General features: G+C 36.6%; 1 protein-coding gene across 1 annotated transcript in view; it reads right to left on the reverse strand.

The window, feature by feature from the left end:
• Positions 1-22,643, reverse strand: part of NECAB1 (N-terminal EF-hand calcium binding protein 1) — a 184,967-nt gene that overhangs the window by 39,821 nt on the left and 122,503 nt on the right. Inside the window, exon 6 of the mRNA XM_028112479.1 lies at positions 2,310-2,446. Within this exon, the coding sequence (XP_027968280.1) occupies positions 2,310-2,446 (137 nt within the window). The remainder of the gene's footprint in view (positions 1-2,309; positions 2,447-22,643) is intronic.

The following is a 22,643-nucleotide window of genomic DNA, read 5'->3' on the forward strand; positions in this document are numbered from 1 at the left end:
TAAGTAAAGGATTGAGTTTGTAGGTAAGTCTAAGTAGAGGGCACTGAGGAAGTAAACAGTGGTGGAGTCGTAGGTGAAGGTTTTCCAGAGCAAGTGCTGTCCAAGCAGTGGCCAAACAGACGAGGAAGAGCCAGCCAGAAGGAAGAAGATGGGTACTATGGGGTGGCTGAGGAGACCCATCCCTTCAGGGAGAATATCCTCTGCCATTAAATCTACCCTAAAGATCCCGTTCAAGTCTTATCTCCTACGAGGATTATTTACTGGTCTCTTGTCAAATATCATGGAAAAAGGACAGCCATCTTTCCTGTCCTGTTTTTTTTTCTCCACTGGTGAGGGCCCCTGGGGCTCTCCTTACTTTGGTTTCTGGTGACCAGCTGATTGCTAGACGGAGCTAGGGAGAGGAGACATGATACTTTTTAAGCATGAGCCTAATTCCCACTCTTCAGTCAGGGTCACCAGACACTTCAAGTTGGATTATGGGCACAAACCCATAGTGGAAACTAGTTTTTTTATTTGCTTTTTATTTATTCATTTTTTAATGAAAACCTCCCCGGGGAGTATCATGGATTTGGGGTGGGATCTGGGCATCCCTGGGTTCCTTAGTCAAATACCATACAATAGCACCACCCAAATTTACATCAGACCTGTAATAGTTCTCATTCTTCCAAGCTCTGAGCTAGAAGTCTATAAATAAAATATTAATTAGTCCTTTAGTGTCTTCTACTTTCCTTAAGTTCTGCATTATCACATTCCTTCTCATTAAACACAGCTGCTGTGCAGGTGTTGGTAGCTCTCACAGGAAGCCAAGGCTAGCCTGTGGCCTGACACAAAGAATAGCTATTCATCATATATTCACCATCCACTATATGGTGGTGAGTGCAGAACTCAAGTTTGCAGGAGATGACTACAGAAAAAACCCAAAGTGCAGGTGAAGAAGGGAAGCACAGCGCTTTTGCAGGCTTCCTCTCAGGTGACAAATAATTGATTCTAAAAAGCGAGAATCCACTTCACATCAAGAAAATCCTAAACAAAACAGAGAAATCAACCTCATTTTCCCATTTGGAACATAAAATCAGTTTCACTGTATTTCAAGATATTTCGTTATCCTCTGCTCAAACTTGAAGAACGGAGTTTTTGCTTTTCTAAAGCTATTTGTTACGCCTGCCATTTGATACAGAATCATTCAAGGCAGTGAAAATAAGAAGTTTATAATGTGAAAATGCTGCAAGATCCATGGCCCAGTGCAGACACATGTTCAACAGCTGCATGAGCTCATTAGATTTGAGATTAGAGGCTTTTTGTTAGAATTTGGTGGTGCTCACTCATTTTGACACTGTAAACACATGGCTGAAAATTCTACTGTTTCTCTGAGATGTCCTAATAACTACGTATCTATTAGTTTGTTTAGAGAAATTGGTCCTACTGAGCAGTCTGTTATCAGCCTGTTCAAAAAAGTTACTGTGTGGTTCTCCCTAATTTAAAATGCAAAAGTTAGATGGTCAAATGTATAGGTTTGAAGTAACACATGCAAAATATGTTGCACATGCCAGCGTGTCGCCGAGCCCTTCTCTAGCTTGCACAGTATAAACAATGGCAACTCCAGAAAGGACCAACCGTTGGGTGGAATAATTTTGATGTCTGCTTTACACGGTTCTAATTCAGGTTCCTCTTCAGTCAGCACCTTTATTTACGTAACTATTATAGTAGCATTACTTATCTTCTCAGTGATATTAACTGGTGGTCTTGAATTTGGAAATCTTTTCCTACCATTCACTTTTCTTTATTCCCTTAAATAAATAGGCTGATTCGATTCCCAAGTCCTCAGGTACATCCAGGTCCACTTAGCCTCTAAGTTTCTATCAGTTCCACATTTTCACATAATACTCATTTGCAAGATGAGCCCAAATATCGTCAGGAAATTCCATGAAATCTTTTACTCTTCCTAAATCCTTGGCACCTTATTTACCCTTCTGTATGATATATATCACTTTGCACCTTACACTATGGTTTTAGTCTTCATGTCTTATTTACATAATAGACTGTAGCCTCCTGAAGTCAGGACTATGTAAAATGTAACTCTACAGTATCACAGTGTCTACTAAATTTGCAACTTAAATTTGAATAAATGGACAGTAAAAGTAGAATGGCTTCTTTTAGTGGCAAATGTAAGGCGAGCACCCAAAGGAGGTTCCTGTAATTCTTTAATTTTATTAATTCTCATTTTTAGTTTTCACTAGCTTAAGCATGATGCCCCTCCACTGGTCTTTCCTAGTCACTAAAGAGATATCACGTGAACATATTTAACTTGCCTTTCTTGACGGGTTTGCTCCTCAGTAGTTTCCATGGCACATTCCAGAGAATTCTGGAGAGACTGCAGCTGATTCAAGGTCTCCTTCAATAAAAATCGAGTTACAAATTGTTCCAAATTGGAAGCCTCCTGGTAGTCCTAAGGATGATAGAGCAAAGGCAATTAGAAGTATGGTAAGGAAGAATATCCAGGAATGGATTTCCCCCACGTACCCATCAATCTCAGATTAATTTTCAAGGAGAAACCAGGAAGAGAGAAGACATGTTGCCCCTGGAGGCTGGGGCAGTGCTCTCCCCGCCCACCAGAAGTTGAATATAAGAGCTGCAGAAATAACAGGAGTATCTAGCTGATCTCCCATTGCATCTGCCGCAACATGAGGAAAAAGGACAAAACCCCCTAGAACTAGAGAATAGACATCTGTAGAAAAGGAAAAGAACATTATCTGGAGAAAAAGCCTGGAAGGTGATTAACTCAGAGTTTGTTCTGTGCTTCATTTAAGTAATGACATGCCATCATTTATTTTTTCTATTATCAACTAAATGCAGTCACGTTCCAGCAATTGGCTTAGTTCCTTCTTGGTGTATTTATTAAGCCTGATCTGTATTATACCGAAGCCAAAGGAAATTATGTGTAGTTATCCCCCAATTCAGAAAATGTTAGGCATGGAATATTTAAACAGTTTACTAAATCTGCTTATGTCCGTCCCTCAGGAACTTACCTGAGGCTCGTCTGCACCTAACCCAGCCACAAAAGCACCAAGCCTTCAGAGAGCCCCGAGTCTCCCCGGAGATCACGACCCATACAGTAGCTATACTCCCCGAGTCTAGTCTCAGGAGACAGGGGGCTGTGCACGGTGCTACCTGCTCTTCTTGTCTTCTACGGTCTCAGGGAGGACCAAGACAGAAAAAAAACCAGGTTGGCACGGAATAGGTGCCAGACCACTCATTCAGGTCCTGAGACTAGCGAGCTAAACCCGATTTTCTAGAGTATTGAGTGGGAATGACAAATACAAGTTCCATTAAGAAAGACTGATCTAGCTCTGTCCCTACGTGATTTTTTTCATGGGTAAAAATATAAAACCAAAAGGAGTAACAGTGACAAGATAACGCCTGAAGTTATGATGTGCTGGGGAGTTTCAGGTCACAGTTGTAAACCCAGAAAACCAAGACATAATTATTTAATCTTTCTGGGTCTCAGTTTTCTCATTTACAAATCAGACGATAACCCAGGCATACATTCCAACTCAAAAATATTCTGTGCTTCTATCAGCTCTAAATTAGGACATAATGGATTGTGGCCTCCTGACAGAAATTACTTTGGAATTTTTCTTCTGGTGGCCCAGTCACCTAATGCCATAGAAATCCTCCTTTTGTTCTTATTTTGAAATCATGAAATGTTTCAATCATCAGTTTCTCTTTAAGTCAATTCTTGTAGGTGAATACAGGGAATTCTCTTATCCACCATACCTAATGATGTGATTTAAAACTTAAAAATTTTAATGCCTTTAAGCTCCACCTAAGAAGCTAACCATAAACTGAAACATTACATGCTTATAATAACCTAAGGATTTCTGTGAGTTAATTCAAGGTAAAAATACACCAAATATTTAATTTTATCAAATAGCTTGCTAGTGAATAGCAATAAAAACTTCAAAAAATTATTCCTCAATGTGTTTTTAAGTTGAGGAAATCTTTCTTTTGAAAAGAAAATGTATGACAGAAAAAAAGGTGTGCTTGATTTTTTCCCCAGTCACTTGCATTTTGTGAAAGCATATTTTTTAAAAACAATTTATTTAAAAAAATTTAAAAATAAAACAAAATTTATTAAAATGCCAGACAACATATTGGTGTAGTCAGAGATTATGCCAATTACATTTGCATCTCAGTATACACTGTGACTAAAGCAAATGATAAAGTTTTATACCCATTTGTAGAGGGCCTGGAAAGGGAAGAAAGCATACATTCACCGAGCAATGCATTATCACGTTAGCCTCACTCTTTTCTCAGTTAAATATTAAGTATTTGTCATGTCAGAACTATAGAATTGCTTATCATCGCAATTAGATTTTAGTTTTCTAGACTCAAAGGTCATGCCTTATACTTCTGTGTGCCTCATGGTGCCCACACCAGATACTCACTCAATACTTGATTGCAGAGAAACTCCTAAGTCTAAAAATGTAATTGGGTGGCTACTCTGGTCTTACATATCAAGATTTGGGTGATGCCAAAGTTCAATATTTAAGGACAGTTAAAACCCTACAATTGGCCACTCCATGGCAGCAAATTAAAAAGTGGTTCTTAAACTGAGATTTCCCTCCCAGTCTGATAAGACTTTGCTATCCTTACCAGAGTGATTCTTCAGATAATACTAAGAGATGGCACAACCAGCTAGTACATTGGACAGAACTGCTGATGCCTGGACACTGAGAGGGGTGGTGTGTGGGTTTAAGGTTTGGGGATATTCAGTTTTTTGAGTCAATACGAAGATTGGCTGTTATGTGCTAACTCTTGATCATAAGGAGAAAAAAAGCTTGTTTCCTAATGTTCCTGTTTAATCCTTCCAGACTCCGCTCATGGCACCATCTCTGTAGAGCCTCTCCTTTCCTTGAGCCACCATTTTGCTTCATGGGATTAGGCACACCCTTTTCCTTTCCCTTCTCTGTACTCCCAGTGTGCAGAATTTATGATTGTATATTGTAATCTGCTGTCGACTTGCCCATCTCCCTCATCCTAGGCCAGCTCTTTCCAAGTAGGAAATACATCTTACAATCATCTCTGCCTCCAGAATGCCCAGAACAAAGTCCAGCTGCCCCATAAATGCTTAACGGGTATGTGAGCAGCAGGTGTGGTGAGTGCAAATTCAGGCACCAGAGGGCGCGCCTGAGCGCTGGAAACTGCTCTTGCCTCCCCCCTCCCCTCTCAGGCACCAGCTCCCTCCCCTGCCTTAGTTCTAGTTGATGGCAGACACTGTTGTCCAGCTTGCCTGGTAGTGTGGGCTCTGCGATAAATGGAAATAAAGGTTTGTTCTTAACAGACAGTTTGTCCTCATTTCATTTTCTGGACCATGTGTCAGTCTTCTTCCCTTCCCTTAATCTGAATCCCCAGGTTTAGGACTGCAGACCCAGGTGGCAGGGATCCAATCTTCCCTTCCTTCTCTCAGATGTGCAGCAGATGTTCCTTTGGAAGGCAGTGGCAAAAGCAGCAGATGGAAAATTAAATAGATAACAAGCTGGAAAATGTCAAAGCCTAGCCCTTTCTATTCTCAACAAATGTGTTGGTTCTGCAGGTACAAAAAGGGATCTTTGCATGCTGAACTCCCCAAAGACTGATATGTTGGCTTAAAACATGTTCCTGTAAGCAAAAGCTAGAATTTGAGAGACCGGCAGAAAGAACATACACTGGTCTACTAAAGCAGTAAAAAAACATAGTACCTGATATCCAGATTCTGCCACTTTTTTTCAGAAACAGTTTAATCCTTTATGTCTATTAGAAAAGGTATGGGTAAATGAAGGCTAATAATATGTTCCCCAGATTCCAATAATGTTCATTCACGTCACTGATAATTGTCAGTTAAATTAATCTTTACGTGGAAATTGTTAACTAGCATTATTTCCGTTTGTGCCTTTGCCAAGCTAGAGTGTGAACATTTCGATCTACCTATTTCTTTTGTATGGAGCTGGAACAGGGTGAGGATTCATTTAAGTAAAAACCCCAGCATTAGAAGCAGAGCCCTTTGAAAATCAGGTTTCTTAGGGCCCTGCCTGTGCATCTTAATTGTCAGATCATTTCTCAAAAACCAAGCTCCTGCCCATCTGCGTAATGGAAGAGTAGAGATCCCGGCTATTAAACCACTATGAATCATCTGAGTTAATTAGGAAAATCAGAGCATCAGTCTTCCCTGTTTGTATCTGCCCTACTTGAAAATTAATCAAGTCTGTGACATCCAGGTTCAGCGTCTTCTTGTTTATGAGCTCAGATGCAATCACATTTAGCAGGGGGTACTGCTTCTGACCGCCGTTTGATCTAAGCCCCTGCAGCTTTCCCTGTTCCTATGTGAGACAGCTGTGCTGGCTTCTAGAACAAGAAAAAATTCACTTTTACAAAGATAGGGTTGTCTTTTTTTCCCTACTCTTCCCCAAACTGTTACCTTTTAAAAAATAATAACTGGCTTATACTGCTTTATCTATGTCCTATTTTTGTAAACATCCTTAGACTTTCATTTTAAATGACTTTTAAGCTGGGAGAACACTGTATCGAATTTAAGGCTTTAAAAAAAAAAGAAAAAAAAAGAACTGTTCCTCACTTCAGTCTTAAAAATGGACTGAGGTTAATTACAGATAGGTAGTTAGAAATTTGGGATAGCGGTACAAGAGATTAAAATATTTTCAGGATTACAGGAGTTATAGATTTTCAGGTTAGTGAAAGAGGAAACAAGGCTCTAATTCTGGAATAAAATGTTATTAAATTATCACTAAATTCAAATAACTTCTAGGCCCTACGTTGAGATATTCTGTAGTTCGAAATCAGAACCTGAGTTCTATTATTTAAGACCTTTACATTGACAAACTCCACCGTAGAGGGTTCATCCTAAAGTTATCAAAGATTGATTTCATGTAGGTTTCTGTCCCCTGGCTCTTCCTATTGCTCTGTTTCATAGCAGGAGACTCTAACAAGAACATATGGCCCCTTGGATGTCTTTGCCGAAAGAATAAAATAATCCCATTCTGTTCAGAAGTAATCTTCAAACAAGTGGAATTTTGGCAAAAAAAAAAAAAAAACCCTAAAAAACAAAAACAAAAAAACCCTGGTTTTGAATGTGGAAACATAAACAGAGTCAACCCAAATTTGAGGGTTAATAGCTAACAGATGAAGATTTGGATCCCATTTATCACATTTAATAACACAGCGTGGTGATTAAGAATCTGGGTTTGAAGGCAGTTACACAAGTTACACATAAGTTCTAATCAGTGTTTATGTCACTTAACAGCAATGTGAGCTTGGGAAAGTATTCACCCTAAGTCTTTGTTTCCCTAACTATAGATAAGAATAGTGGCAATCTCATAAACTTGTGAGGATTGAATGTAATATAGCTTGTAAAGCACAGGGTATGGTGCCTAGCTCATAGTTTCTGATATATGTTCATCATTGCTCTCAATCCATTGGAGGAAGCATACAACCAAGTGTAATGAACAGATAACTGGCTCAAAATTCACAAGGCTTGAGCTTGAATGTTGTGGTAACAGTTCACTTCAGAATTTTGCTAGTATAAATATATGCTGGTGTTCAGTGTGTAGCAGGCTCTTCACAAATATTAAATTTTGGAGTTCCCTCTACATATACTTGTTTTTTTTTTAAAGATTTATTTATTTGAGGGAGAGTGTGAAACATGAAATAAAATGAAGTCACATGTATCGAGATGTTTTAAAATGGAGCCGGGAGGTCTTTGAGGAAGTAAGCCTCACACATGACCTCACATATAGAACCATGAACTTTTAAATTGGGCCAAACCACAGATCAAGGACTCTGCAAGAACACCTGTAACTTGTTACCGGAAGAGACTTTTGCTTAGTGATAGCCTTAGCAACTAATTATGTTTAGGCAAGATTAGTGTTCTGTCCCCATCATCAACCAAAATTCTTTATAAACAACTTATATAGGCATTCTCTTTTTGTCTTTAAAAATCCCTGACTTTTGCTCCCTAGTGAGACACTATTTGGATTGCTGCCCAAATCTGTGTACCTCAAAAGGCAATTCTTTGTTCCCAAATAAATGCTTTTGCTTAATTCCTGCCTCTTGACAATTTTAGATTGACAAAAGCACACCACATACCTAAGAATAGCAACTCAGAACAAACATCAAGACATATTTCCGTAAAATTATTGGGCTTTAAAAGACAAAGCAAAAATTCCTTGTGCACTTAGACATAAAGAGCAAATGACTTATGGGGTAAAAAAAAACCCCAAAAACCTAAAAACTGGATTATCATGAGAATTTCCAAAAGAAAACTTTTTCTGTCAGAAGAACGTGAACTGAATCATGAGAAAGCAATCAGCAAAATCTAGACCATGAGCATCTCTCTAAAGAACTGCCGGGTAACCTGTAAATTAAAAGACATGTTAACACACATAAAAATGGGCACAAGTTTTATGAACATTCATGTGATGAAACCAGAATAAAATGCAAGGAAATGATTACTACAGGAATCTGTTTGGTCCTTAAATCCAGGGGGAGAGAAGATAATTGGAACAAGGCACATGGAAGGGTTGGGAAGGCTGGTAGGTTTGTTTGGTTTCTCGATCTGGGCAGTGGTTTAAAGAGCGTTTTGCTTATAATCATTAGGTTCTACATGTGATTTGAGTGACTTTCCTCCTTTTCGTTTTATTTTTACAAAAGTTAAGATATGTGCAGGAGCCAGCCTGGTAGAGATACACTATCCTCATATTTTTGAGACATTGTGGGAGTAGACAGATAAGGGCTGTAAAATACAGGAGGTCTTTGGCAGGCAGTAGGACAAGAAAATCTGTAAACACTTCCAAATTAGTAATTTTTATCACCTCTCATATACTATCTTCTCAACTGCTAGCCTGTATTTTTCTGGAATGTAACATAGAACCAAATGTTAAATTTTTTTTTCAGCATGAAGAGCAGAGAGCTATATTTACACATAATTTGGGCTAAATTTATGTTTGTTGATGTCGATAATAAAAGATCATCAAAATTTCTTCCCCATAAATATGCTGCTTTCTACCTTATTGCTCACACACTTTTCTTTGAATATCATTTTTAAGCATGTACTACCTCAAGGTTAACACAGACTTGTAATTTGACTCCTCCTAAACAGTGTATGTGTCAGATGGATAGTTCTATTTTAACCACAATCTTAAAATATGTTGAGTTAGTATGTCTAAGTTACTGAATTTGTCAGAGAAAATACATCTTCAAAACATCATTTATGATCTTTCAACTTTCAGAGATATATTATCTTTGTCTTTGATTTAAACAAACCCTATGACAGCATAATGTATGGGAAATATTAGATACTTAATATATCTGAGCACGGACACACTTTTGGATTTAATTTGCCTTTATGGCTCACTTACAAATAAAATACCAAATCATTCCAGTAACTTTTTGTTCAGGAAAAAAATATCTCTGGGAATAGTAACTTCTTCAGAATAATAAATAGGCAAGGATTTTTGCCAGTCAGACTTAAAAAAATAAAAATACTATATTTCATCAAATACAAAGTGCAATTATGAGATGCATCTTTTTTGTATTTTATACACTAGGAAATAAAAATATTTGCAATTCAATTTTATACACCATCAAGTGCAAGATGCATCCCAATTTCAGACATTAAAATGTAAAAATGTATGCATCTTAGAAACTGATGAAATATGGGGTTTTGCTACATCTCAATATGGCAATGACTAACAACAAGAAATAGTCTCTTTTTACCTGTAATTCATACTTGTACGTCTTTCACATTTAAAAAAATTTTTTTTTAAAGATTTACTTATTTAAAAGAGAGAGAGAGACAGAGCACACACGCTGGGGGTGGGGAGCAGAGGGCAGAGGGAGCAGCAGACTCCCCTGCTGAGCAGGGAGCCCAACATGGGGCTGGATCCCAGGACCCTGAGATCAGGACCTGGGTTGAAGGTAGATGCTTAACCGACTGAGACACCCAAGCACCCCTATGTCTTTCACATTTTAAGGTCTGAATGTTATACTGAGAGACAATACTGAACATTTCTCCTATGTATTCAAGAAAATGGTCAATGTAAGAAGAAACTGGCTATGGACTGAAATCATAGTCACGGCTTTCCTTTCTTAAAATCAGGTTTGTGCCAAGGTCTTCTGGTTTGCTTTAGAAATATCTAGATAGGCTTACTCAAAATTTTCATATGCATCCTGAAAAATAAGTTAAGCATTCATGGTGGAAGTGTTTCTATGGTACAAGGTAATTAAAATAACGCAGCCTGCTGACACACACATCCTGGGTAGATTACAAATAGTAAAGACCCCTTAATTCCTAGGTGATTAAAAACACACAGGCAACTATACAGGGAACACACATAAGAGAAGAGTGGATTATAAGGATCTACCTATATTCTCCTTTCTAAAAAGGTCTTCTAGATGATTATACAGATTACTTGCAATCAGTTCTGAATATCTTATTTTCAAACTGGTAAATTGGAAGGTAATATTTACATTAAAAAATTTCCTGGAAGCTCCACTTTTGGCAACAGAATTTATTAAATTACCCAAAAATACTTCTTTTACAAAAATATTAAAGTATGATGGATATTTTAAATACATAGCAGAACTTCTAAGAAAATAAAAAACCCAGCAATGCCCAAGGTGAACAGGAAACAGACACACAGACTATAGTGCTATCACCTAGCACTGAAATCCTTGCTGTCCTGTAGGCATTTTCTTGAGCCAGAAGCTTTAAGTTTCAGGTTATAATTTTGGGGGGAGATAAGATGAGCCAAGGTGGAGAGTTGGAATTGGAACACACAAAGGTATATTATCCACAAACAAAGAAAGATGACAAATTGTCTCAGGCTTAGCTATAGGTACAAAAAATTCTTCAAAACTTATAACTAAAGCTTAGTCCACATTAGAGTTGGAAGTTCAATTCCTTTAACTGCATGATGCAGGGGATCCCTAAACTGAGAGATTAACTTAAAGTAGTTCTGTATTAGTAATATCCTGAGGTACCTGTCATAAACCAAAATATATATTCTTTAGGAAGTACATCATCAAATCACATTTCTCAGAATACCCAATGATTTAACCAAGTATGAATTCACAGCTAAAAAAATTCCATCTAACATGTATCCATATTGCACAAAGAATAAAATAATTACAAAAAATTTCGCAGAAACATGCTTCAATGCTCAAAGAAATAAAAAAAAAGTAACTGAAAACATAAGGAAAGAGAGACTACAATATAAGGCCAGGCAGATTTCAAAAGAAGCGATATGAACTTGAAAAAAAAAAAAAAAAGAATGAAACACTCAATGGACAGATTAAATATCAGATTAGATACAGATAAGGAGAGAATTAGGGAACTAGAATATTAATCTGAAGTAATTATCCAAATAGAAGCACAAAGATGGACAATATGTGATAGAAGGGATAGAGAAAATGAGAAGGTCTAATCTTCTAGAGAGTTCTGAGAAGCGAAGAAAGAGGCAACAGCTGACAATTTTGCAGCATTGAACAAAGCTATGGCATCTCAGATTCAGGAATCACAGCAGATGCCAAGCAGCATAAATAAAAAAGAAATCAGCACTTAGATGCAATATAATAAAACATCTTAAATAATAGAAGTACTAATATTTTATTTTCTCTTCCCTCTTGAGGAACCTGCAGCTGAAACAACATGAATGAACCTTGTTCCAGCTCCCTCTGGACATGTGGGTGTTACCCCCTGGCAGATGGGCTCTTCAGGCAGAGGAAGTGGCAAACATAGGCTCTCACCTTTCGCGTTCACCACAAATAAGTGGTGAATCTTTCTCAAAGTCCCTTAAATGCCAGAGTGCAAGTGATCAATATTCTGCATGGGTCCCTTGAAGTCTCCACTAGCTTGGGACAAATCATTTGACATTGCACTTTAGAACTTTCAGCAAATAAAGATGTCTCGGTAATTTTTCACAGGCTATATTGGACTTTCCCCTGCTCCCTTTTGAAGTTACTGGTGCTGTATTTTTGCCCTTTTTTTTCTATTATGTGTTCTGATTTTTCCTTATTGATTTATAGAACTTCTTGAAATGTTCTTAATACCAGTCTTTGATAGCTGAGTTTTACAAATACATCCGCCTGTTTTTCATTTTCTTTCAAATTTTAAGTGCTATCTTTGAAGTACAGATTCTCCTGAATATAATAAAGTGAAAATGATCAGTTATACCATATCATAGATACATTATTGTGTTCTGTATCTTGTTTATGAAATCCTTCTCGAGGCCAAAGTTAAATTTTCTAATATTAAAAAAAACAACTCTTAAATCTTTACTCTTCTTCCATACATTTTTGCCAGATCTATCACAAGTTAGGTTTCTATAGAACTCCTATTGGTTTGTAGATCTATGATTTTTTTTTATTGTTTTCCCTGCTAAACTCTCTTACTCATCTTCCTAGAACACTGATTCTATGTTGCAGCTTCTCATTCAGCTGTCTCTTAATCTTTTATATTTTCTAGATCTTTGTCTTTTTGAGCCACATTCTGTGTGAGATCTTCAGTTCTGTCTTCAAGTTCCCTTATTCTCCTTCCTGCTGTATCTAATCGGCTCTTAAAACAGTATTCTGATGCATTAATTTCAGTTATTATGTATTTTTGACCCATACTTATTTTTTGTTCTTTCTAAAATTTTCTTGGTTTTTTGCATACTCCTGCTCAATTTCTCACATTTTTAACCCCACCATGTATTTATATGATACATTTATATGATACATACATACATTATATGATACATATATCCCCTACCTGATATTTTCAGTGTATAAAGTTTTGGACTGTGTGTTGAGATTTTGAAATAATATCAGCACAAATTATTTGCAAGATTAATCTTTGAAACCTACTGGACAATATTAGGAGGGTTCAGAGGTGCCTGGGTGGCTCAGGCAGCTACCTTCAGCTCAGGTCGTGATCCCAGGGTCCTGGGATTGAGTCCGCATAGGGACTCTGCCCCACCCCCTCAGCTCCTGCTCTCTCTCTCGCAAAAATAAATGAAATCTTAAAAAAAAAAGATTAAGAGGATTCAAAGGGGATTTGATTTTACTTTGGTCTAGTTCTTGGGGGCAACTTATCTTAGAATAATTTTAAATTAAATTCTTGGCTTGAGGCTATTTTCACTAAACAGGAAGTTTAAATTTGGCTTGAAAATTCATAAAGAAGGGCTGACTTATAATTCTCAGTTACCCTTTGTTAATTTGGCGGTCAGGATCATTAGGGGTAATTTTCCTTGTTGTGAAGAGTGAAACCCTTTGGGTTTCAAGTTTATGCAGTTGTTCTCTTATTGGAATCCTTACCATGGAGATAAAGCTCTTCTTGGAATGTAAAACATGACATTGCCTGGGTGACTCAGTCAGTTAAGCGTCTGCCTTCGGCTCAGATCATGATCCCAGCATCCAGGGATTGAGCCCCATGTCGGGCTCCCTGCTCAGCGGAGAGCCTGCTTCTCCCTCTCCCTCTGCCTGCCACTCTGCCTACTTGTGCTCTATCTCTCTGTCAAATAAATAAATAATTAAATCTTAAAAAAAAAAGTAGACCTCCTACACTGTTGGTGGGAATGCAAGCTGGTGCAACCACTCTGGAAAACAGTATGGAGGTTCCTCAAACAGTTGAAATTAGAGCTACCGTTCGATCCAGCAATTGCACTACTGGGTATTTACCACAAAGATACAAATGTAGGGACCCGAAGGGGTACGTGTACCCCAATGTTTATAGCAGCAATGTCCACAATAGCCAAACTGTGGAAAGAGCCAAGATGCCCATCGACAGATGAATGGATAAAGAAGATGTGGTATATATACACAAGGGAATATTATGCAGCCATCAAAAGGAATGAGATCTTGCCATTTGCAACACATGGATGGAACTGGAGGGTGTTATACTGAGTGAAATAAGTCAATCAGAGAAAGACATGTATCACATGACCTCACTGATATGAGGAATTCTTAATCTCAGGAAACAAACTGAGTGTTACTGGAGTGGTTGGGGGTGGGAGGGATGGGGTGGCTGGGTGATAGACATTGGGGAGGGTATGTGCTATGGTGAGCGCTGTGAATTGTGCAAGACTGTTGAATCACAGATCTGTACTTCTGAAACAAATAACGCAACATATTTTAAGAAAAAAGAAAAAGAAGAAGATAACAGGAGAGGAAGAAAAGGGGAGTATGTCAGAGGGGGAGACGAACCATGAGAGATGATGGACTCTGAAAAACAAACTGAGGGTTCTAGAGGGGAGGGGGGGAGGGGGATGGGTTAGCCTGGTGATGGGTATTGAGGAGGGCACGTTCTGCATGGAGCACTGGGTGTTATGCACAAACAATGAATCATGGAACACTGCACCAAAAACTAATGATGTAATATATGGTGATTAACATAACAATAAAAAAATTAAAAAAAAAAGTAGAGTTGGTTTCAATAATTTTTTTTCCCATGGACCAATTATTACTCATTCATGAACAAAAAAGTCAAAACTTACCTACTAGGCTATGTAACTTTAAGACTTAATCTCTTTTGACAAGTTTGTGAGGCTTAAATAAAGTAATTCATAGAAAATAATAAGCAATATCTGTTTTGGTAGTGTTGGGGTAATAAGATTCCTTGAATAATACTCCTGTTTAAACAAAATAAAAATGATGGACACAGCATATATTTTTTAAATTCCTAAATGTATCAATTATCTGAAAAGAAAATAAAGACTTCCCATAGGCCAAAATCTAAGTGAAAGAGGGACCTCAAAGAAATAATCAGTGCAGGGAAGCTGGCTTTAATCCAGTGACCTTAAATTTTAGTTTTTAAGACTTTCTGAATGCCATGGGAAAGGGAGAAGGCCTAGCCATGCTCCCAAGGAGGCTCTCCAAGAAGGGAGAGGAGTAAAGAATGGGTTCAAACTTAAGCGACCATCAACTTCATATAGACTGCTATAACACAAAGATGTTATATACAAACCTAATGGTAACCACAAATAAAAAACCAGTAGTAGATATGCAAAGAATAAAAAGAAAGGAATCCAAGTATCATTAAAGAAAGCCAGCAAACCATGAAAGAAAGCAAGAGAAGGAACAGAGAAAAACTAAAACAACAACCACAGAACAAGTAATAAAATGGCAACAAATATATATCTATCAATAATTACTTTGGGGGTGCCTGATTGGCTCAGTTAAACATCCAACTCTTGATTTTTGGCTCAGGTCATGATCTTGGGATTGAGCCCCAATGGGGCTCTGCACTGAGCATGGAGCCTGCTTCAGGTTATCTTTCTCCTTCTCCCTCTGCCCCTCCCCCTTCTCACACTCTCTCTCTTCCTAAAAATTACCTTGAATGTAAATGAATTAAAGGTTCCAATCAAAAGACATGGGGTGGCAAAGTGGATAAAAAAAAAAGGCCATATGCTGCCTACAAGGGACGTGTTTCAGAGCAAAAGACACCTGGAGATTGAAAGTGAGGAGATGGAGAAACATTTATTATGTGAATGGACTTAAAAGGAAAGCCAGGGTAGAAATATTTATATCAGACAAAATAGACTTTAAAACAAGGATGGTAACAAGAGACAAAGAAGTACACTATATAATAATAAACAGAACAATCAAACAAAAAGATATAACAATGGTAAATATTTATGCAGCCAACATGGGAGCACCCAAATACATAAGAGTTAATAATAAACATAAAATAACTAACTGATAGTAACACAATAATAGTAGAGGACTTTAACACCTTTCTTATGTCAATGGACAAATCATCCTAACAGAAAATCAGCAAGGAAACAGTGGCTCTGAATGATACACTGGATCAGATAGACTTAAGACATACATTCAGAACATTCTATCCTAAAATAGCAAAACACATATTTTTTCAACTTCACATGAAAAATTCTCCAGAATAGATCATATATTAGGCACAGAACAAGTTTGAACAAATTCAAAAAGATCAAAGTCATAGCATGCATCATTTGTGACCACATGCTATGAAACCAGAAATCAACCATAAGAAAAAAACTGGAAAAACCACAAATACATGGAGATTAATTACATGCTACTAAACAATTAATGAGTCAACCAAGAAATCAAACAAGGAATCAAAAATTACATGGAAACAAGTGAAAATGAAAATACAATGGTCAAAAATCTTGGAGATGCAACAAAAGCAGTTCTAAGAGGTAAGTTTATAGCAACACAGGCCTACTTCAAGAAACAAGAAAAATCTCAAATAAACAATCTAACCTTATACCTAAAGAAGCTAGAAAAATGACAAAGAAAACCCAAAACAAGCAGAAGGAAGGAAATAATAAAGAATAGAGCAGAAATAAATGACATAAGAACTAGAAAAATAATGGAAAAGATCAATACAACCAGGAGCTGGTTCTTTAAGAAGATCAACAAAATTGTTAGCCAGAATCATAAAAAAACAGACAGAACTTGAACAAAATCACTAATAAAAGAGAAGAAATAACAACCAACACTACAGAAATACAAACAATTCTGAGAATATTATGAAAACTCATAAGCCAACAACCTGGACAAAGTAGAAGAAATGGGTAAATTCCTAGAAATATATAACCTACCAAAATTGAATCAGGAAGAATAGTAAATTTGACCAGATCGATTACCAGCAATGAAATTGATTCAGTAATCAAAAAACTCTTAATAAATAAAAGTCCTGGACCAGATGGCTTTACAGGTGAATTCTACCAAACATTTAAAGAAGAGTTAATACCTACTCTTCTCAAACTATTACAAAAAAAAAATGGAAGAGGAAGGAAAGCTTCCAAATTCATTCTGTGAGGCTAGCATTACCCTAATACCAAAACCACATAAAGACATCACAAAAAGAGAGAGAGAGAGAGAGAGAGAGAGAGAATTACAGGCCAATATCTCTGATGAATTTAGACACAAAAATCCTCAACAAATACCAATAAATCAAATCCAGCAAGACATTAAAAAAAATCGTTCACCACAATAAAATGGGACTTATTCTTGGGTTGCAAGGATGTTTCAATATTTGCAAGTCAATCAACGTGCTAGATCACATCAATGAGATGGATAAAAACCATATAATCATCTCAACAGATGCAGAAAAAGCATTTGACAAAGGACAACATCCACTCATGATAAAAACATTCAACAAAGTAGGTTTAGAGGGAACATACTTCAATATGATAAAGGCCGTTTATGAAAAACTCATAGCAAACACCATATTCAGTGGGGAAAAACTGACAGCTTTTCCTCTAAGATAAGGAACAAGACAAGGATGTCCACTCTCACCACCCTAATTCAACATAGTACTGGAAGTCCTAGCCACAATAATTAGACAAGAAAAGGCTTCCAAATTGTTAAGGAAGAAATAAAACTTTCACTATTTGCAGATGACATGATACTCTATATAGAAAACCCTAAAAACTCCACCAAAAAACTACTAGAACTGATAAATGAATTTAGTAAAGTTGCAGGAATCAGTATATAGAAATTTGCATTCCTTGCATTTCTACACATCAATAATGAAGCAGCCGAAAGAGAAATAAAGAAAACCATCCCATTTACCACTGCACCAAAAATAATAAAATACCCAAGAATAAACTTAACCCAAGAGGCAAAAGACCTGTACTCTGGAAACTACAAAACGCTGATGGAAGAAATTGAAGACAACACAAAGAAATGGAAAGACATTCTGTGTTAATGGACTGGGAGGAAAAGTATTTTTTTAAATGATAATACCACCTAAAGCAATCTACAGATTTAATGCTGTTTCTATCAAAATACCAACAGCATTTTTCACAGACCTAGAACAAACAATCTTATAATTTGTATGGAAAAAAAAAACCCTCTGAATTGCCAAAGCAATCCTGAAAAAGGAAAACAAATTGAGCTATCACAATTCCAGACTTCAAGTTATATTACAAAGCTGTAGTAATCAAAGCAGTACAGTACTGGCACAAAAACAGACACATTGATCAGTGGAACAGAATAGAAAACCCAGAAATAAATCTACAATTATATGACCAATTTAATATGCAATATGGGAAAAAAACAGTCTCTTCAACAAATGGTGTTGGGAAAACTGGACAGCTACATACAAGAGAATGAAACTGGATCACTTTCTTAGACCATATACAAAAAATAAACTCAAAATGGATTAAGGACCCAAATGTGAGACATGAAACCATAAAAATCCTAGAAAAGAGCACAGGCAGTAACTTCTCTGACATCGGCCACAGCAATATTTTTCTAGATATGTCTCCTGAGGTAAGGGAAACAAAAGCAAAAATAAACTATTGGGACTACATCAAAATTAAAAGCTTTTGCATAGCAAAGGAAACAATCAACAAAACTAAAAGGTAATCTACTGAATGGGAGAAGATATTTGCATATAACATATCAGATAAAGGGTTAGTATCAAAAATATATAAAGAACTTATACAACTCAACACCCCCCAAAACAAATAATCCAATTAAAAAATGGGCAGAAGACATTAACAGATATTTTTCCAAAGAAGACATCCAGATGGCCAACAGACACAAGAAGATGCTCAACATCACTCATCATGAGGGAGATGTGAATCAAAACTATAATGAGATACCACCTCACACCAGTCGGAATGGTAACATCAAAAACACAAGAAATAACAAGTGTTGGCAAGGACGTGGAGAAAACGGAATCTTTGTGCACTGTTGCTGGGGATGTAAACTGGTGTAGTCACTGTGAAAACCAGTACTGAGATTCTTCAAAAAGTTAAAAATAGAACTACCCTATGATCTAGTAATTCCACTACTGAGTATTTACCTCCAAAATATAAAAACACTAATTCAAAGAATGCATGTACCCTTATGTTTATTGCAGCATTATTTACAATAGCCAAAATGTGGAAGCAGCCCAAGTGTCCATTGATAGATAAATGGATAAAGATGTGGTGTGTGTGTGTATAAAATGGAATATTACTCAGCCACAAAAAGAATGAAACCATGCCATTTTCAACAACATGGGTGGAGCTAGAGAGTATTATCCTAAGCGAAATTAGAGAAATACAAATGCCATATGATTTCACTTACATGTGGAATTTAAGAAACAAAACAGATGAGTAAAGAAAAAAAAAGCAAGAGACAAACCAAGAAGCACTCTTAACTAAAGAGAACAAGCTGGTAGTTAGCAGAGGGGAGTGGGTGGAGAGATGTGTGAAATAGGTGATGAGGATTGAAGAGTACACTTATGAAGAGCTCTGAGTAATGTACAGAATTGTCAAATCACTGTATTGTACGTCTGAAATATAACACTATTAACGATACTGGAATTAAAATAAAAAACTTAGAAAAAAAGAATATTCTAAAGCTGGACTGTTGTACAAATCTATACACTTACTGAAAGTTATTTACCATACACTTATAATTGGTAAATTTTATGGTATGTAATTGTACCTTAAGCTATTTAAGCTTCTATATTTTTTATTTTCTAAAAACAACTATGCGCTTTTTTTTTTACTATGTTCAGTTAGCCACTGTACAGTACATAATTAGTTTTTGATGTAGTGTTCAATGATTCATTAGTTAAGTATAACACCCAGTGCTCATCGCGTGTGCTTATTTTTAATCAGGTATCTGTACTTATATTTGTACATATAAATGCGTATTTCTATGTCAATAAATATTCATTTGCAATATAATTTTTAATGGCTAAATGGTATTTTCCATTATATTCATAATTTATTTATCCAATTCCATATTGTTGGACATTTAGTTTATAACAAAAATTAGAAACTATTACATGATAAACATGCCTTACACATATACTAAATTCTTTCCTTAAGTAAATTTCTAGGGGTGAAATTATCAAGGGTTTGTAGTTCTCAATGTATATCACAAACTTGCCCTCCAACACATCAAGTCCCATTATTGTGTTTAAACATCTTCATTTTTCTGCGTTTTTGAATAATGGGCATTATTAAACCTTTTGACTGATGAGAGTATATTTTAGTTTTGATTTAATTTATATCTGACCATTGATGAGCTTGAATATTCCTAGGATATAAACTATAGTGTGTGTGTGTATTATACATAATGGAGAGAAGGAGAGCCCCTGTGCATTTGTAAGCAGATAGTTCTATTCATTCCTTTCCTATATATATATATATATCAATAGGGATATGTTTTGTACCAGAACAATCTAGAAAGTTTCAAGAAATAGGCAACTGTGGCATACTAGAAATAGAATGGTCTTTAAAATCAGAGACTCCAGTTTCTTCTTATTTTTCTTTTAGATTCTATTTATTTATTTGAGAGAGAGAGCACGCGAGCTCAAGCAGAGGGAGCGGCAGGCAGAGGGAGAGGAAGAAGCAGGCTCCCTGCTGAGCAAGGAGCCCAATATGGGACTCGATCCCAGGACTCCCGGGATCATGACCTGAGCCAAAGGCAGCTGCCCAACCAAATGAGCCACCCAGGCACCCCTCCAGTTTCTTATTCTTAAGAGAATCAATAAGAAAGCCATATCAGCAAGGTAGCATAGTAAGAAGCCCTGAACCATCCTTCCCCTTGCAAAGACAACGATTTAGCAACACTTCACAGACAAATCCAAAAACTACCCAAAAGTCTCCTGCACCTTGGGCAAACATGAAACCAGGCTCACTGAAGCGAGAATTTGGGATACCTTCTTGCCAGAGACCCCAGCCCCACCACAGCACCATATGATCAGGATCAGCTGACAGCTTTTCTCATTGGAGGGCAGGGATTGGTTTGTGTGTCTAGCACCACAACTTTTCCAAGAGGACTCCCCAAAGGACTGGCTTCTGTCTTGCCAGTCTTGGAGCTCCGACAGCCCCGGCACAGTCAAGTCACTTGGTGAAAACTGAAATGGTGGCTTGGGCTAGTAAATGCCATAGATCTTCCCCAATGCTCAGAAGAGATTGAGCAGACGAAAATTCCAGCTCTCAGCCTCCACCTGTAGAGGGAAAGAGATGTTCCATGCATCTAGCACTCCAACTTCTCCAGGGCTGCTCAAAATAGTTACTCAAGTTGAAATGAAAGAACACTAAATAGCAACACTGTAGCATTAGAAACTCATTAATAAAGGTAAATATAGAACACAGAATGCTATATTACTGTAATTGAGGTAGGTAAATCACTTTTAATTCTAGTATAAAAGTTAAAAGAGAAAATATTAAAATATAACTGTAACTAAATACATTAACAGATACACAGTATGAATGCACATAAATTGTGACAGTAACAATATGTGGGTGGGAGAGAAGTTAAAGTGTAGAGTTTTTGTGTGTGATTAAACTTATCTATTTAAAACAGACCGCTATAATTACAAGACATTTTATGTAAGCCACAAAAATAATACCCATAAAAGTTAAACAAAGAAAAAGAGAAAGCAAATCCTATCAATATCAAAAAAAGTCAACAAAATGTAGGGGAAGACAGCAAGAGGAAAAGACAGACAAAGGAACAATACTAACAAAAAAACAACAAAATGACCATTTTTCCCTATCAATGACTGCTCTAAACATAAATGGATTAAACTCTCCAATAAAAACACATAAAGTACCTGAATGGATTAAACAAAACAAAACAGACAAGATGCTCTCTACAAGAAACTCATTTCAGTTTTAAGGACACACATAGGCCGAAAGTGAGAAGATGGAAAAATGTATTAGAGGCAAACGGTAACCAAAAGAGAACAGGAGTAGTTACACTTACACCACACAAAATAAACTTTAAGTCAAAAACTCTCAAGAGACAAAGGATATTATAGAATGATAAAATAGGCAATCTACCAGAAAGAAATAACAGTTATTAATGTTTATGTATGCAACATCAGATCACCTAAATATATGATGCAAACACTGACAGAACTGAAAGGAGAAACAGACAAAAAATACAATAATAGGACGCTTCAATAACCCACTTTCTAAATGGACAGAACTCTCACACAGAAGATCAGTAAGGAACCAGAAGATCAGAACCACACTATAAGATCAAATGGACATAACAGACATATACAGAACATTCCACCCAACAGTAGGAGAACGCACAGTCTTTTCAAATGCAGAGAACATTCTCCAGGATAGATCATATGTTGGAACACAAAGGAAGTCTTAATTTTAAAAAGACTGAAATCATATCAAGTACCTTTTTCAAACACAATGGTGGGAAATAAGAAATCACTAACAGGGGGAGAACTGAAAACTCAAATATGTGGAACTTAACACACTCCTGAATAACCAATGGGTCCAAGTAGAAACAACAACAACAACAAAACAAGACTAATGAAAATGGAAACACAACATACCAAAACTTATGGAAGGTAAAAAAAGCAGCACTAAGAGGAAAATTTGTTGTTATAAACACCTACATAGAAGATGGATCTCAAACAACCGAACTTTATGCCTCAAGGAGCTAGAAAAACAAGCTATGCTTAAATTTAACAGAAGGAAGAAAATAAAGATTAGAGCAGAAATAAATTAAATAGAAGATAGCAAAATAATAGAAAAATCAACAAAATTCAGAATTGGCTTTTTGAAAAGAAACAAAATTGACACTTAACTAGATGAGAGAGAGAGAACTCAAATATAAAACCAGAAATAAAGAAGAGATATAATGGATGCCAAAGA

Source organism: Eumetopias jubatus, unplaced genomic scaffold, assembly GCF_037043125.1.
Source record: "Eumetopias jubatus isolate StellerSeaLion01/CBP00866 unplaced genomic scaffold, mEumJub1_p1.0 scaffold_4, whole genome shotgun sequence".
NCBI classification, from domain to species: Eukaryota; Metazoa; Chordata; class Mammalia; order Carnivora; family Otariidae; genus Eumetopias; species Eumetopias jubatus.